Here is an 18,899-nt window from a genome sequence, read left to right as displayed (position 1 = left end):
CACAGATCAGAAACAACTTATCTTACTAGATTCATTATCTTGTTCTGTGAGAAGGAAAATCAATTGACAAGAACAATTAAGAAGCAAGTTGCAATTCTCTAAGGATGACCACAACTGTGAATCATCAATATATTCAACCAAAATTCAAGTTTACAGAACAACAGTCCAACTAAAAATGAATTAGATCTACAAATCAACAGAGAATCCTCTATTCAACTGAATCAAGGACACAACTCACATCTGAATGTTCAATCAGATCTAAATTCCAAGAAACATAATTCTAATCACTCAACCTTCATTCTAATCACAATTGTTCAACTGAAACAAATGAGCCTTAGAATAGAAAGTAGAAAATAGATATGAAATGACTCCCTGTTCAGCTTCATGAACTCAGGTCAGCTTCATTGCTAGGAAAACTTGTAAATTTAGCTACTCATGCTCTGGATTAGGGTAGAAACAGCAAGAATTGATGAAAGATCCATGGTTGATCGGTGGAGATTGATGAATTTGGACGAAAATGGAAGAGAGAAAATGAGAGAGGGCGGAGAGAGCAAGAAAAATCGCATCTGGAGGGAGAATGAGCAACTCAAAAATTCCTCCTCGCTGAAGCGCGCGACTCTGCTTTTAAAATATGGAAATTTCGTCATCCGCCGCGGAGCCTCTGTCCATCTGCCACTGTGCTTGGCCTGTACGGTGTCGTTTTGATTAGTGATCTGCGCTTCATGTAGACATCAATCCGCCGTGGCGCCTCTGATCATCTGCCGCGGCGCCTTTCACCGAGAGTCCCTTGGAAATCCGCCGTGGCACCTTCTCATATCCGCTGCGGCGCCTCAGACAGCACTGAAACTCCCTGAAATTCACACCAAAGCAGGGATCAAAAGTACACACATACAAAATCATATAAAAGCATGTAAAAACACCAGCAAAACCTCATAATTCTTCTCACCAACTCTTATGCACAATGGAAGCTAATTATGCCCAAAGTATGTAAATATAGATGGCAAAAGCATGAGTTTAGGGCTAGAAATGTATGCAAATAATGAGACTTATCATAACCACAGAACATAAAGCTGAATCAGTAAAAGAGTCACAAGTCAAGTCAAAAGAATCTACTCCCCTTGTGTCCTCCGGTAGCCTACTGAGGTGATCGGCTACTTGATTCACTGCCCCAGGTCTATCCTTAATCTCAATGTCGAACTCTTGAAGCAGTAAAGCCCATCTGATCAGTCTTGGTTTAGATTGTGGCTTTTTAAGTAGATAGCAGATAGCTGCATGATCTGTATACACAACCACTCGAGAATTGATTAGATACTGTCTAAACTTATCTAAAGCAAATACAATGGCAAACATTTCTTTCTCAGTGGTGGTATAGTTGACTTGAGCTGGGTCGAGTGTCTTAGAGGCATAGGCTATGACTCTAGATTGCTTCTCCTCCTTTTGGCCAAGCATAGCACCCACTGCACAATTAAAAGCATCACTTGGGAGTTCAAAATGTAAATTCTAGTTGGGTATAGTCAAAATAGGAGGTGAAACAAGCATAGACTTGAGAGTATCAAAAGCATGCCTACATTTTTCATCAAAATTAAATTCAACATCCTTTTTAAGAAAAGTAGAAAGGGGCAAAGCAACTTTACTAAAATCTTTAATAAAGCGCCTATAAAACCCTGCATGCCCAAGAAAAGATCTCAAATCTTTAAGACAGATGGGGTAAGGCAAAGATGAGATAACTTCAATTTTAGCCTTATCAACCTCAATCCCCTTGCTAGAGATGAGGTGACCTAACACTATGCCACTACCCACCATGAAATGACATTTCTCAAAGTTCAAAACAAGATTTTTGACTATGCATCTATCTAGAGCTTGCCTTAGGCTATTCAGGCACTGATCAAAGCTCTCCCCATAAACTATAAAATCATCCATGAAAACCTCCTTATTGTGCTCTAAAAAGTCACTAAAAATCGCCATCATGCACCTTTGAAAGGTGCCTGGAGCGTTACATAACCCAAACAGCATCCTTTGATAGGCGAAGGTACCAAAGGGGCATGTGAAGGTGGTTTTGTCTTGATCCTCGGGGGCTATTGGTACCTGAAAATAACCGAAAAAGCCATCTAAAAGCAGTAATGTGATTTACCAGCTAGTCTCTGCAACATTTGGTTAATGAAGGGTATAAGAAAGTGATCCTTACGTGTTGCATCATTAAGTCTCCTATAGTCTATGCACACACGCCATGAGTTTTGAACCCTTGTAGGAATTAACTCATCCCTTTCATTCTTTACTACTGTTACCCCAGTCTTCTTTGGCACAACATGCACTGGACTAACCCACTCACTATCAGAAATTGAATATATTATCCTAACACTCAACAATTTAGTAATTTCTTTCTTAACTACATCCAATATGAGAGGGTTTAATCGTCTTTGGGGTTGTCTCACTGGTTTTGATTCCTCACTCAGTAATATTCTGTGTGTGCACACAGCAGGACTAATTACTGGTATATCCGCTAGTGTCCAACCTATTGCCTTTCTATGCTCCCTCAAAATAGACAAGAGTCTCTCTTCCTCACTCTCAGACAGTGAGTTAGCAATTATAACAGGTAGTTGTTCATTAGACTCAAGGAAAGCATATTTCAAAGTAGGTGGTAAGGGTTTTAAATCAAGTGTAGGTGGTTGTACAATAGAGGGAATCATTTTATGAAGTTCAAGAGAGAACAGATTACTCCCCTTTCCTTCAACCGATGATAGTTCCTCAGCCTTGTAGTTAACTTCCTCTCCAAGCATTAAACCAACTTCTAGTTGATCTACAGCAATCGCCTTAGAGGGATTCTTCTCCATGACATCTTCCCCCATATCTGAAACAACAACAGGAAACCTTTCCCCAAGGGAATCATCACTGACAATAGAGGGATCACAGTCTAACTTGGAGTCAAGGGAGGAAACAGAAAATGTATGTGGGATAGAAAGCATGCAATTAACCACAGTACAATCAAGGCATGTAACATCACCACCACATGAACAAGTAGAAGGTGTAGAGTAAAGAGATGAAAAGGAAGAAATGGATTCATTCTCATCAATAGAATCATTAGTGTAAAGATCAGAATAGAAAGAGTCATTTTGCAATTCAACTTCAGAGCAAGCATCCTCAACAGCAATGTCTATCATGTTAACCCCCAAAAGTGAATAGTCCTTATAAGGATGTTTCATTGCTTCATACCTGTTAAAAGAAACTTTATTATCACCCACCTCCATAGTTATGGTGCCCTTTTTCATGCTAATCATGGTATTAGCAGTTCTTAAAAAAGGTCGACCAAGGATGAGTGTAGTGTCATTTACAAGTTCAGAAGACATGTTAAGCACATAAAAATTAGCAGGAAAAACCAATCCCTTAACTTGGACTAAAATGTCTTCAATAATGCCCTCAGGATACCTAATAGTCCTATCAGCTAGTTGGAGCACAACAGTAGTAGACTTAAGAGTCTTGACTCCTAGAGAGGTGTATACGGACTTAGGCATGACATTAATGGTTGCATCTAGATCTAACAGGGCTTCCCCTATAGTAACCTTTCCTATAGTGCAAGGGATAGTGAAAGATCCAGGGTCTTGACACTTTACAGGAATTTGGGATTTAAACAAAGCAGACACATTAGAGGGTAATTGGACTCTTTTATTAGGTTTAAATCTCCTCTTTTGAGTACATAATTCTTTTAAGACCTTAGCATACTTAGGAATCTTTTTAATTAGGTCAAGCAAGGGTATTTTCACTTCTACCTTCCTAAATGTCTCAAGCAACTCATGACCTTGTCTATCCTTACCCATTTTAACATTTTTCAAATAAGCATGAGGGAAAGGTAGTTCATTGATGTTTACCTCCTTATCTTCCTTGCTTGAGGCTCCATGATTGCTTGGCTCAGATTCCACAGCTTTACCCTTGCCATCATGTTCTTTTGGGGCTTCTTTCATCTTTAGCCTCATTTCCTTGGAGCTTTCAGAATTCTTGGCCTTTGAAGATGCTTGTGGCAGCTCATCACACAAGATTTCCTCATCTATAACTTCATCCTCCTCTTCTCTAAAATTCACTTGCTTCCCACTCCTAAGGGTAATGGCATTCAAGCCCTTAGGATTGATAACAGTGTTGGAGGGGATAGCGCCACTGCTCCTTGCTTGTTGCTCACTTATGTTGTTAGACAACTGAGTTACATAGGAGTTGATGTTCTCAGACTTAGTTTTCTACTGTTCCATCCTCTTTTCCAAAGCACTAAATCTAGCATCATTCTTGGATGAGTCTTGTTGAATTAGTGAGGCTAAGGAGTTGAACTGAGTAGCGTTAGCAGCCCTTTCTTCCTTTATTAAGGCCATCATATTGTGTAGGAGTTGGTTAGTATCATCCTTGGGTGGGACGGTTAGGGCTTGAGATTGGTTTTGGAACTGGGTTGAAGATGGACCAGCTCCTCCACTCTTCTGAAATCTGTTTGGAGGTCTACTATCATCATTCCTCCAGCCCAATCGAGGGTTTTCCTTCCATCCCTCGTTATAAGTGTTGGAGTAAGGGTCCCACTTTTGATTTGGACGGCCTTGATAGACTGCAAATACCTCCTCATAACGGCCTAGACATACGCTAGAAATATGCATAACCGAGCCACAAGTCTCACAACTAGGGGCAGTAATATCCATAGGGGGTGCTGGTCTATGTACATTCATATTCTTAATTTTCGCAGTGATTACAGACAGTTGAGAGGTCATCGTGCTTTCCAACGAATCCATCTTTGATTCCAAAGTGTCCATTCTTCTATTGTGAACTGAAGCAGCTCCCAATTCATGTACTCCTCTAGTATCTCTCACACTGTATTGTTGATGATTCAGGGCCATCTTCTTAATCAAATCCCAAGCCTCCTTAGCAGTGGAGTCTATCAAAGATCCTCCTGATGCAGCATCCAACATACCCTTCTCTTGGTTCTTCAACCCATCATAGAAATACTGCACCAGTTGTTCATCAGGAATTTGATGATGTGGGCATCTTGAAAGCATGTCCTGAAATCTATTCCAATAATCATAGAGAGATTCGTCATAGACTTGCTTGGCAGAATAGATCTCCTTCCTCATTGATGAAGTACTAGAAGCCGGAAAGTATTTCTCCAAGAATGCTTTCCTTAAGTTCCCCTAACTGTGATATGCATCAGCTACGTGTCTTGGAAGGCTCATATACCACTCTCTAGCTTTTCCCTCCAATGATAGGTGGAAAACCTTTCATAGCACTTGATCTAACGATGCTCCCATAGGCTTCATACTTCGGCAGATCATAGAAAGGGATTGCAAATGAAGATATGGATCTTCTCCTGTCAAGCCATGAAATTTTGGAAGGGAGTTAATCAATAATCCTTTAATTTCAAAATTAACTTCAAAATTTGGACAAGCAGCAGTAAATGGGTCAAAATTGACATCAGATGTGGTTGCTTCCCTAATTGTTCTTCTTCTAGGGTTCCCATTATTTTCTCCCACTCTCTCTTGTTTCCATTCCCTCCATTGCCTCCATTCCTACTTGGTTGGCATTGGGGTTAGGATTAGGGTGGTTAGGTGGTAAATTAGTCATTATCTCTTGATCAGTAGGCTTACTCTCACTACTAGATAGGCTAGATTCCACAGAAATATTCTCTTGTTCAACCACAAACTCACTTGTCCCCTCAACTCTTTTCTCTCTTCTTATCTCTCTGAGTCTTCTCTCAATCTCAGGGTTATAGGGCACAAGTTTTGCTTTTCGTGGCATGCAAGAAAAGAGTCACAAGAGAACGAGCAAACAAAATTGACTTGCAGCACACAAAGTCAGATAAAAGTATGAGTTGTGATGGATGCAAGTGTATGGATTAGTATGAGTATGTATGCACAGAAAAAGAAGCAAAAGGTGTAAGTTTCAAAACTTTTCAGAATAGTTCACCGCGGCAAAAGGTGACAGAGGCGAACAGACAGCTGAGTGCAGGAAGTTTGCCACGGCGAAAGCAGGAGTGTGCCAAGGCAAAGGTATCCCGAGAGGGATCCTTAGGTTTTTTAGAAAGTTTGCCGCAGCGAAAGGACAGGTTGGCCGTGGCGAACTGTCACAGAAAGCTTATCAGATACTGGACGCTACTGATGCAAAGTGAAAATGCTGAAAGTGTAGAAAATTAGTATATTTGTTTATATTTCCAAAAATTTTGATGCTATGCAAGATGGAAACCTATACTATGAACAAATATGCAACTAAACTAACTAAAATGCAACCTAAAAGGATCAAAACTTCAATTGACAACCCAATGACACAAGCTAACCTAAAGAACCAATTTCTTGGCTCCCCGACAACGGCGCCACTTGAAAATCGCCTTGACTTGTCTTTGCTTACACCTTGGGGCCAAATTCAAAATTAATCCAAGGATTGTACTATAGGCACAACCTCGGGTCGTTTCACTTGTGGAGCCGAAATTAAGATCCTAGATTAACTAAATGCCATGGTTATGCAAATTGAGCTAAAAAGATTGGGGGTTTTCATTGAGACTTGTAATTAAGATAAAATACAATAGAATGTAAATGTATTTTTGGATTTTTGGGAGATTAAGATGAAATGGATGGAAATCAAGTAATGAATCAATTGATAAAACCTCTTGAAAATAGATTCCTGGCAATTATAGTTCTCTTAAGATATGGGAGTTTTAGAAATTCATTAGGTTTTCTTGATAACAACCTCAATAACTCATTGAGTCCAATGCTTACATTAATGAACTCATTAATGAAAACATTGTTAAGCTTCCCTAATGTGTAATTAAGAATGATTAATGCAAATGGTTCAATGCAACAGAAAATCAACTCATCATCAAAACATGACCATGCAAGATGAAGAGAATCAATAAAGCTACAAAGAACATATATGTAACTACATATATTGAAGCATGAAATCCAACATTAACCAATCCAACTACAAATATGAATCATCAACTAATGATTACATATCAATCAAAGTCTTTCACTAAGAATTTACAAATCCTAGACCTTGGAATTCATAAATACATAGCTAAAACTAAGATGAAACTAAAACTCCCCTTTTATGCTCTTAGAACTCATGCCAATCATCCATCTTCAAGAGCTGGAGGAAGCCTAGCCACTCATGGTGTGCAGAAACATCTCTATTGAAGTTGACTCAGTGTTACCCATGGATGAAGGTGATAGTGGAAGGTGAGGGATTAGGGTTCTGGTGGGAGAGATGAGAGAAGATGAAGAGAAAAACATAGATGGTGGATAAATATTTGTGTCTCACCTCCTTCATACCGAAAATAGGGTTTATAACCCGAATATGACGTGTCTGGGTCGGTTCATGGAAGTAGGCAAGTCGAATTTTCCTGAAATGGTCGGGTCTTAATGTGCTGATACGAGGGGTTCGCCACGGTGAACCATGGCAGAGAGTTTCATTCTTGAAAGCAGACGTTCGTCGCGGGGAAGGCAGAAGTGTGCCGCAGCGAACCATGGCAGAGGCTCCTCTTTTTGCTCTTTGTGCCTTGAGTCTTCAACCTTGGCTCCAATCTCAGGTGTCCTACACTGAAAAGCAACAATTTAAGGCATCAATTGTCCTAGAAATTAATTGAATACAATTAATAACTAATTATGATGATTTTACCCTCAAAAAGACACTAACTCAATGTATGGACTCTTAACCTAAAATAAGCTCAATTATAGCCAAAAGAGCCAAAAAAATGCACCAAAACCATGGATGATGTAATGAAAAGATAAGAATAATTTGAGCTCAATCAATTGCTCTCTTTTCATGGCATAATGGATGACATAATCCTATATAACTAAAGGATGTTTTGAAGTATTGTAACATATTACATCATGCAAAGCTTGATTAACATAATAATTATAGTTCATTGCTACTAAGATTTTCATGAAATCTCATTCCTTCCTATGTTAAATTATGTACCAATTAGGGAATGGATTAGGCAAGGACAAGGGCAAGGAGATAGTTTTGAGTTAAGGAGGTTACATGATTTTTATGACAATGTATTACTATTATGTTGTATTTGAAGAATTTTAATATAATTTTTTAAGGAGCCTTGGATAATGTGAACTTATAACCATGCATCTATAATGTGGCATTGTTGTGAATGTTGCTTTGGTGTGGTTGGACTGGTGAAGTGAGAAAGGAAGAAGGAAAATTTAAGAAAATTATGATTAAGGGGATAAAAATACCCTAAAAGTGGATTTTTTGTGACACATAAAATAATGAGCAAATAAACAAGTTTGGAGTTGAGATTTTGCAGACTTATAGATCTCATTTTTAGCTTTAAATTAAGTGGTAGATCATCAAATTTGGAGTTTGATGCTAAGAGTTATACTCTTCCAAAATTGGGCTAAGATACTAAAAAATTGAAAAAAGACCAAATGAATAGTGCAACTTTGCGAATTTCCTAACTCTGTTTCATATTGATATTGTCACACCTTACTATAATATTGACTTAGGTTCCTTTCAAAATCATTTTAGACCACATTGAATGGTCTTGGGCTCACTTTTTACTATAAAAATGCTAATTTTCGGATTTTTACTGTTCATAGGGTAAAAATCCAGTTTTTCTGGCCCAACTTCAAAAATTCATAACTTATTCTACAAAACTCCAATTGGGGTGGTTCAAAATTCTACTTAAATCTCTTTAAGTCCTATTTTAAGGAAAAATAATCTCATTGTCCAATTATTTATGAGAAAGCATCAGGTTTTTGAGAAAACAACACTGTCCATTTGCCAAAAACCCTGATGTCCAGATTCTGACCATTAATTTTGAAAAATCATTATAAATCGTATACTAGGCCATGTTTAACGTATTAGCTATCAATTTGAAACTCAGGATTTCATCTTTCATCATACCAAATTTCACAATTTAACACATTCAGGAACATAATCAAAAAGTCACGTGAACCGGTCAGGGTCAGTGTGCTTCCATCACTGTTAGTTTAATATTTACATGACCAAAATATTAACAGGAAATTTTGTGGCTAAACTCCACAAATCAACCTTCAATCTGCAGCTTCCCTTTTGAAGATTTAGGCCCTAAAATGTTAGATTACATTTATGGAATGAGATTTCATTGAAATCCTAATAGCAAATTAACCAACTATATCACCAAGCAAGCATCATTATTATGTATGATCACATTAGCTACTATGGATGAACTAACATGCTTATCATTTGGCAAACTCAATCATGCAAAGGCCAAAGTAAGATACTATAAAGAGCAGCCACATAACAATCAAGAGAGCTCAATCACAATAATAGCAATTAACCATACAATAATCAACAATGCTAGTTAGTGGTAGTAGCTAGGTTTAACTTGCTACCTTGTTCCGAAAGTCTTAGCCTTTCTTCCTTCTCCTCTTTCCCTTAGCAAATATCAAACCCTAACCATGTGATCCAACAAAAAGGGCAGCCATAATCATTATTCAACCATGAAAAAGTAAGAACACAAATCAAAATGATTTTTGAACCATAAAGCTTCAACCTTGGTTCACTACTTTTTGGATTTAGTTCTCTTTAACCATAAAAATCATACCTTGACCTAACCCTACACCATTTCTCATTTTAAGTATCATGGAAGCCTTAAAACAATGAAAAAATCATCCTAGGGTCCAGTTCTTCACTTGGCCGAAAATAACTCTCACAACAACAACCATGAAAAATGCTTTAAAATCACTTAAACTCACTTGCCAACACTAGGATCTAGCTTGTGTTATTGTGTCTTAGCAAGTGTTATGATCAAAACTTCTTTCCCTTTTTTTTTTTTAAATCAGTTTGGTCCACATTAAGAGAGGGAAGAGACAGATTATAAACCATAAAAATGAAAGAAAACAAAGTAAGAACATCTCTAGTACCAAGATCTAACCTTGCAACTTGCTTGAATGACCAAAGGTGCTCCCTTTCTTCTTGTTTTCTCTCAAACTCTCTCTTTTTCTTCCACTTCCTCCCTTGCATGAAATATGGGTCTAAAAATGGGGAGGGAAGAGCTGATTAATTAGCTCAAAATATCTCAACCACCCTCTTTAATGATAGTCCAAGTGTCATTACCCTACTAAGTCTTGATTCCTCTTTCCTAATTAACATAATTCCAAATGAAATTAATTACTAAAGTCAAAATCCTCTCCATTTATGGAATGACACTTGGCTAATTCAAATCTTCTCCTCCAAGAGCTTGACACATGGCTCAATAGGATCCCTTAGATTTGCAAGACACCAATCTTGCTTTATCGGTATACTTTAGGCTCTGAGTTTAACTTCTTTTCTATAATTACAGTAACTTAGTCTCTGTAATTATTTTCTGTCAGATCCTTAATTTATTCTCCTCATTATTATCTTCCCAAATTGCCCTCTTTGTCTCAAAAATTAATTTCCTAATATTTAAATAAAAAGGAAAATTAATTTCCCTCTCTTTAGGGATTTTTCCACTTTTCACATTTATTTGGAAAAATCTTGGACACTTGAGGGTTTCCATTTAATTCCATAATTCCTTATAATTCCTTGGGATCTCATAGGAATTTTCTTGGAATTTTATTCCTCTTAAAATATTTATTTGGAATTTTCCAAATAAAATCCCTCAATTAGCCTAAATCACCCTTAAATTCTCTTATAATTTCTCTAAGGGTAATTTGGTCATAAAACCAACTTTATAATTTTATATAACTTTCAAAGGATATTATCCCTATTTTTTTTTAATTTTTCATGGCTCGAAAATATTTTTCCTTATTTACATTTGACCAATTTTCTTTAATTAGTCAATTTCCTATAATTGGCTTGGAAAATTACTGTAATTATTTTCCACCAAAATTCTTTGACTTTTCCTTATTATTTTTAATCCTCAATAATTTGAGAATATTTCTTATCTCTAATTACCATAATGCTGGATGTGATAGATATGATACCAATGAGTTAAAGAACGTACTGCAAGCTTTAAGTAGAGCTTGGAACCATCCCATTTTGATTTTTCTATAATTAGTTATGAATTTTTAAAGTTTATAAAAATTTAGTGAATAGTAACTTAGGACAAAATTTCTAAATTTGGAATTTTCTTACCCTTAAAGCTTGAATAACAGTTCCAAATGGTTCTATTAGTAATATAATATGTGGTATTAAAGGAGGTACGACACCACACAACCAAAACATTCAAAACCAAACTATATAACTTACCTTGCTTCTTGCAAAGCTAAAGCCGTGGAAAAGAAGGAGAGAGTGTTGTCAAGCACGCAAGAGAAGAGAAAAGGGGCCATTCGCCATTAAGAAGTGAGGCTGGCCATGGAGTTCACTATGTCGTTGAGCTGTTGTGTCGTCAAGAAAGAGAAGAGAGGAGGAGCTATCTTGACGAAGAAGGAGAAGATAGAAGAATGCTGGTTGTCGCATGAGAAGAGTGGAAGAGGCAGAAGAGAAAGCTTGCGGCAAAAGAGAAGAGGAGAAAAAGAGAAATTGCTGTTAGGATTCTCTCTGATCTGATGAAAAAATGGCACTTCATTCTAAAAATTCAAAATTTAAAGTAAAAATTTTTTCGTCTATTACTTAACAAACAAGTATATATCTACATACTCATCTGTTCAGCATAACAAACGAGTATGTGTGTACATATTCATCTGTTCTGCCATAACAAACGAGTACAGTGGCCTTTTTTCTTCTATTTTAAAAAACAGACGAAATGAGAGATGAAAATGATCTATTTTGTAGCGCGAATTTCTTAGTTTGGGATTGAATGTTTGTGATTAGGATTGAATTATACAGTTTGAGATATATATGTATTTTTTGTTTGAAGTTCTATGTGGTTATGTTGTTCTTTCATTGTTTAGATGAATTTTATAATTGCATAGTACTCGTTAGATATCTCAAGTTGAGTGTTCTTTGCATAGAGACCCAAATTACATTAATCTAAGCCTAATTGCTTACTAATCGTTTTTTAATGATATTTTTAATTGGTGGTTGTAGCTAGAGTTTTAGAACATCCATTGATTAAGATTACTTGACTTAATCTGTGATTAAGATTTTAATTTTAAATTAGTGAACAAAATAACTACTAGATCATTTTGAGCAAGGATAATCTAATTTCCATTTTCTAATAAGCATTCTGTCATATTTCCCTAAAACCAAGTTTTTATTATTTGCTATCTTTTTAATTAATTTTCTTCCATTTTCAATTTTAAATTACCTTTTCATTTTTTATACAAAAGAAAATAAAAAAAGGTATTTATAATTGTTTTTGATTTATTTGCAAAATAGATTTTAACTTTGGGAAAATGACAAGAAAATGACTGTTGAATTCTGAAATGACAAAATGGGCATGTAAATTACTGAAATGATAAAATGGGCATGGGGTATCAATCTAGGATTTGGATAATTCGTGAAAAAGACTAAAATGCCCCTGAACCAGTCTGAAGACATGAAGAACGAACACATGACATGTAATAGCAGAAGAGAGAGAGCTTAGAAGCTGAAAACGCAGCTGGAGTAGAGTCGAACGCTGAGAAGATGAAAAAGGTAAGGAAAATTTCTCCTAAAATGCTCTTATCTACTCCTCCAACTTTCACCATTCTACAAATCTGATTTATTCTGGTGGAATTGCTTTGTGGCTAACTTGGTTTGTAGTGAGAGAGAGGTTAGACGTGGGTATTACATAAGAAAGTGGAGCTTAACGATGGTTTTGGGTTTTCAAGTCGGTCTACTGGTGCATGGTCTAATGGGGATGGGTTTATAAGTGTAGATGGTTTAAATGAAGAATCTGACCAGGATGAGAGAGTGATACATCAAAAATGGAAAAATGGTGGGAACTGATAACATGGGCATGAAGTTTGAGGGCTAACAATAAGCATGAGGTGGTCAGTGTTGTTAAATTCATTATTGGAATTGTGAAATCCCATATTTAAGTTGTCAATGCAGCAAGTATGTGTGTGCGTTTTTTGGGTGTTGCATTTTTTGTGAAATCCTAAGAAAAGTTTCAAAATCCTGATAAATGAAATTGATTATTGGGGAACTAAAATATTGATTTATGCTTCTCTGGTGCAGGTTAGGTAGCTTTGATGACATCTAACATTGGGTCAACATCTTCAAAGCGTCTTGCTTGTTACTTTCATGTGGGTGGGAACTTTGTGGAAAATGGTGATGGTGAAGTTAAGTACTATGGTGGAACTGTCAGGGTAAGAGTGATAAAGGAGGGTATAAGGCTTGAAGATTTGAGGGTTATGATAGGAGAATGGTTTGGTGTAGATAGTAATGGTTGCGACATTAAATACACATTAGGCTTTAATGATAGGATATTAATAGATCTTATTGATGATGATGAAGTTGACAACCTATTTGAGTATAATGATAGTAATGCACATGTTTATGTAGCAACTAAAAGTAATGAGAATACGAAGGAAGAAGTGGCTAATCGAAACAGGTAAGTCACGTGTTAATTGCCATAATGTTGTTGTCAATATCATAACAAATGTTGTAATTATACATGCAGCATGTCAAAATTGTCAAGACTGTCATAGCAAAATGATGAGCCAATGATTCAGGATGCTGTCGAATGTGTGAATTACATAGCAGCTGAAAATGTTCTTAGCCTGCCATTTGTAGTAGAGAGTGCACCAACTCCTTTGCCAGGGATGAATTCTCTAAAATGGAAGACAGTAGTGCTAGGATTGAGGTAGACTTTTCCAGATGCGGATGATTTCAAGAAGAAACTACACAAATTTAGCATTGCAAACAAATTTGAGTATAAATATGTGAAGAATTCTAATGCCCATATGTATGTCAAATACAATGTTGAAGGTTGTCCATGGAGGATCAGTGCGAGAACAGCTGGAAAGAGTACTCCAGCATTTTTACGTGTAACGATATTAAAAAATGAGCATGTTCATAATGCCCAAGATAATCTTCACGTGACACATGGTGGATCAGCTAGCTTGACATCATCAATTATAATTGAAGAGGTTAGGGATCACATAGACATGCATCCAAATGATATAAAAAAGAGGTTGGAAAGAGATTATGGTGTGAAGTTGACATACAAGCAAGCATACAGGGCCAAGGAAAAAGCATTGGAGGACATACATGGCAGACCTGATCAAACTTACATGCTTATTCCATGGATATGTGACCGGTTGAAGGAAACCGATGACAAAACAGTGGCAAAATGGGTGGCTGCAAGGAACAACAGATTTGAGCGTGTATTCATAGCCTATGGGTGTTGTATAGAGGGTTTTATTGCTGGTGCTAGACATGTACTGTATATTGATGGAAGTCATTTAAGTGGACCGTATAAGGGGACACTACTTTCAGCGTCAGCTTATGATGCAGACAATGAATTATTACCTTTTACCATTGCGATTGTGAAGGGAAAGACATTTGAGGATTGGACATGGTTCTTACATATGATTAAGGAGATAGTTGGGTCAATGCAATTAACAATTATTTCAGACCGACACAATGCAATTATAGGCACTGTGCAAGCAATATTCAGAGGTGAGCGATATGCATACTGTTACATACATGTTAAGGAGAATTTCAGTACACAAATGATCAAGTTAAATAGAGGATAAAGGAAGACAAGTGGTAACACAAGGGAGGATGGACTGCATTTCCTAGATGCCATTGCATATGCAAGGCTTGACACAGAGTTTGATCAAGCAATGGATAACATGAGACACTTCAATTCCCAATTATTTGAATAGCTTGTCAATCATGGTGATATTCACAAGTGGGCCTTAAGCAAGTTCCCTTTTAAACGATAGGACAACAAAACAACAAACCTTGCGGAGTCATTCAATGCGTGGATGTTGAAGGAAAAAAGATATAGTGTTGCCCAACTTTTACATGAGCATCGTGAAAAAGTAGCCAAGAAATGTATGCAGCAAGCATGGCAATGAGCAAATGGAAGAATGGTGTAGGCCTAAATACAAATGCAACATTGATGGAAAATGTGGCGAGATCTGCACGGATTTTAAGTGTTCCTTACGGAAGGGGAAGGGTGTGCGTCCATACAGCAAAAGGAGCCATTAATGTTGATCTTGAAAAAGGTGAATGTAGCTGTATAGCTTGGCAAATGTCAGGCATCCCATGCCCATATGCATGTGCAGCTATCAAGGCCTTGAATTGCAATGTGTATGATTTTATTGAAGAATGCTACAAGATTACATCCCAACAAAAGATTTATGGTAGGACGATGACTCCAGTGGTGACAATCGACATGCCAAATCCTAATAACTACCGACTGCAAGATATAGCAAGTCAAGTGTTTTTGGCACCACCTTTGACTAGTTGAAGAGAGCCTTTTTTTCCTTCGCTTTAGGGTTCTCACTCAAAATTAAATCCAAGCTATGCAGTATAATGCAAACTCGGGTCGTTTCTCTTTTGGGAGCCTAAATTAATTACCTAAGTTAGACTGAATGCTATGTAAAGTAATAAAAAGGGGTTTTTTTTTGGGTTTTTAACATTTAATGAAATGTGCCAAAGTTGAATGCAATGAAAACAAATCTAAGATACTATGTTTTTGGAGTTTTTAAGATAATAATGATGTAATGGAAATGAATGATAGGAAATCTCTTGAAAATGGTTTTGATGCAATCATAGTTCACTTAAATATGGGAGTTTCACAAATCATTAGGTTTTCTTAATCAGAACCTCATTAACTCAATGAGTCTAAAGCTTTCATTAATGAACTCATTAATGAAAGCTTTGTTTAGCTTCCCTAATGTGTAAATTTGGAATGATCATGCAATTGGCTTAATGTAATACACAATAAACTTAGCACCAAAACACAACCATGCAAGATAGGAGAGAATAATGATAGTTACAATAAGCATATATGCAACTACATATATTTAAGCTCATATTTCAACATCAATCAATCCAAAATACAAAAGTTAATCAGTAACCACTGATTACAGAATTAATCAAAGCATCTAACTAAGACTTTACAACTCCTAAACCTAGGAAATCATAAATGCCTAGCTAAAAAACTAAAGATTAAAACTAAAACTCCCCTTTGAAGCCTGGAAACTCATGCTACTCCACCATCTTCAAGAGTTGAAAAGCTTAGCTCATCATAGCCTTGGAATCAACTCCAACCAGAGGTAAATCTTCAGCCATAATGATCAGGAGATGAAAGAAATGAAAGTGGATGAAGAAGAAATGTAGGAAAATGGAAGGTGAAGAAGATGGAGATGGAGGATTAGGGTTTTGTAGGAGAGATGAGAGAAGATGATGATAGAAACGTAGGTGGTGGCTGAATAATCAGGGTCTGACCTCATCATACCCAAAATAGGGTTTCTAACCCGAAAATTGCGTGTATGGGTCGGTTCCTGGGGTTGGGTAGGTCAGAATTTCCCGAAATGGTTGGGTTTGAAATTTGCTGATACGAGGGGTTCGCCACGGCGAACCATGGTAGAGAGCTTTGCTTCTTGACGGACAACGTTCGCCGCGGTGAAATCAGAAGTGTGCCGCGGTGAACTGAGGCAAAGGTTCCTTTTCACTCTTTGTGCCTTGAGTCTTCAATTCTGGCCCCAATCTCTAGTGTCCTATAATAAGAAGCAACAAATTGAAGTACCAATTGTCCTAGAAATCAATTGAATACAATTAATTACCAATTATGACAATTTTATCCTCAAAAAGATACTAACTTAAAGTAAGGACTCTTAATCTAAATTAAGCACAATTATCATTAAAAAGGGCCAGAAAATACCACAAAATCATGGATAATATAATGAAAAGATAATAATATCTTGAGCTCAATCACTAGTCGACCGCCTGGAAGGCCTAGGATAAATAGGCAAGAGTTGCAGTTTCAAAACAAGGTGTATCATTGTAGCGCATGCCAGCAAGTTGGCCACACAAGAAGAACATGCAAGAATCCAAACCCAACTTAAGGTTTGATGTCAATACCAATAGGGTTAATTTTTTTTATAGGAATGGAATGACTCTTGAACCCTTTTTAATTTTTTTGGGAGAAGGGTTGATAGGTAGGCTATCTTTTTTGTAAATAATGTTAACTGGGTAGGATATGTTCTGTAATCTGAATGATAAGAAAACATTAGGTGGTGGGTTAATCCTAATGTTAACTTGTCATTTGGATATCAATTATGTAGCTTTTGTCATAAGCCTACTGGTTTTTGGTAAATATTATCACTTCAGTGGTCAATTCCTTTACAGATGTAGCAAAGTCTGAATGTTAATGTAAAAATCCTATGATGGGTAGGCTATCCTTTTTGTAAATGATATTCACTAGGTAGGATATGTTTTGTAATCTGAATGACAAGGAAACATTAGGTGGTGGGTTAATCTTAATGTTAACTTGTCATTTGAATATAAGTTATGTAGCTTCTATGATGGGCCTATTGGTTTTTGGTAAATATTGTCACTTTAGTGGTCAATTCCATTACACATATAGTAAAGTCTGAATGTTAATGTAAACATCCTATGATGCTCTTCAGGTGTATTTCTATGCTATTTTGTCAACACAGATGACCTTTTGTTTAATACCCTCGAGGGAGATGGTGGAAGTTGCCAATGGGTATGACTAGAGTGGTTAATGTCATCAACAATGTTGTTATTCACATTACCAATGTTGTTATTATCATTTCTGGGCTAGTGAAACTCCTTGAAAATATCCGTTACTTGACTTTAAAATAAAGGAAGTGGAAGTGGAAAAAGCAGAGTGGTAAATATCATCACTAAAGTTGCATTTAAGATTTCCAATGTTGTCATTATCATTACAGGAGTAGTGAAATTTATGAACAATTTGATGCATGGGTTTGAATTAAAGGAACTGGATATAGGAAAAGCATAGTGGTAAATCGCATTAGTGAAGTTGCAATTAAGACTTCAAATGTTGTCATTATGATTACAGGGGTAGTAATATTCCTTGAACAATTTGATGCGTGGATTTGAATTAAGGTGGAAAAGGAAAAGGCAGAGTGGTAAATATCATCACTAAAGTTGCAATTGATATTTCTGATGTTGTCATTATCATTACGGGGGTAGTGAAATTTTGTGAACAATTTGATGTGTGGGTTTGAATTAAAGGAACCGGAAATGGGAAAAGCTGAGTGGTAAATCGCATTAGTGAAGTTGCAATTAAGACTTCAAATGTTGTCATTATGATTACCAGGGTTGTGATATTCCCTGAACAATTTGATGCGTGGGTTTAAATTAAAGGAATCAGAAATGGGAAAACCAGACTGGTAAATATCATTACTGAAGTTACAATTAATATTTTCAATGTTGCATTATCATTACGCGGGTAGTGAAATTTTCTGAACAATTTGATACGTGGGTTTGAATTAAAGGAACCGGAAATGGGAAAAAAAGACTGGTAAATATCATTACTAAAGTTGCAATTAAGATTTACAATTTCATACGTGGGTTTAGAATATGGCAATGCAAATGGGGAAACCGTAGTGGTAAATCTCATTACTATAGTTGCAATTTACATTAACAATGTTGTGATTTTCATTACCCAGGTAGTGCAATTCTGTGACAAAATTTATACGTGGGTACGAACATGCAGTTGCAAAAAGCAATAGCGAGGTGGTAACAATCATTACAAAAGTTGCAATTTTCATTACGAATGTGTGATTATCATTACCGGGGTAGTAGATTTCTGTTAAAAAAGTGTTACTTGGGTATGAACATGCAGAGTTGCAAAAGGCAATAGGAAGATTGTAACTATCATTATACAGGTTGCAATTATCAATACGAACGTTGTCATTATCATTACTGGGGTAGCGAAAATGGATTAAAAAAAACATGATTTGGGCTTGAAAGACTTCAGATGCAAATGGCAACAGCGACGTGGTAACTATCATTACAAAGGTTGCAATTCTCAATACGAAAGTTGTTAATCCTATTACTTGTGTAGTGAACCTGGGTCCAAGTGGATGTAA

The 18,899-nt window shown here is 36.6% G+C and overlaps 1 protein-coding gene across 1 annotated transcript; it reads left to right on the top strand.

Annotated features, from left to right (window-relative positions):
* Nucleotides 1-13,763: 13,763 nt before the first annotated feature.
* On the top strand, nucleotides 13,764-14,558 carry LOC114754226 (uncharacterized). The gene has a single exon (XM_028943006.1). The coding sequence runs from the start codon at nucleotides 13,764-13,766 to the stop codon at nucleotides 14,556-14,558; it is 795 nt and encodes a 264-aa protein (XP_028798839.1).
* The last annotated feature ends 4,341 nt before the right edge of the window (nucleotides 14,559-18,899 follow it).

Source organism: Neltuma alba, unplaced genomic scaffold (assembly GCF_004799145.2).
Source record: "Neltuma alba isolate B1F8T4 unplaced genomic scaffold, ASM479914v2 tig00010118_pilon, whole genome shotgun sequence".
Classification (NCBI taxonomy): domain Eukaryota; kingdom Viridiplantae; phylum Streptophyta; class Magnoliopsida; order Fabales; family Fabaceae; genus Neltuma; species Neltuma alba.
Note: the sequence above shows the minus strand (reverse complement) of the source record. Positions and strands in the feature narration are given on the sequence as shown.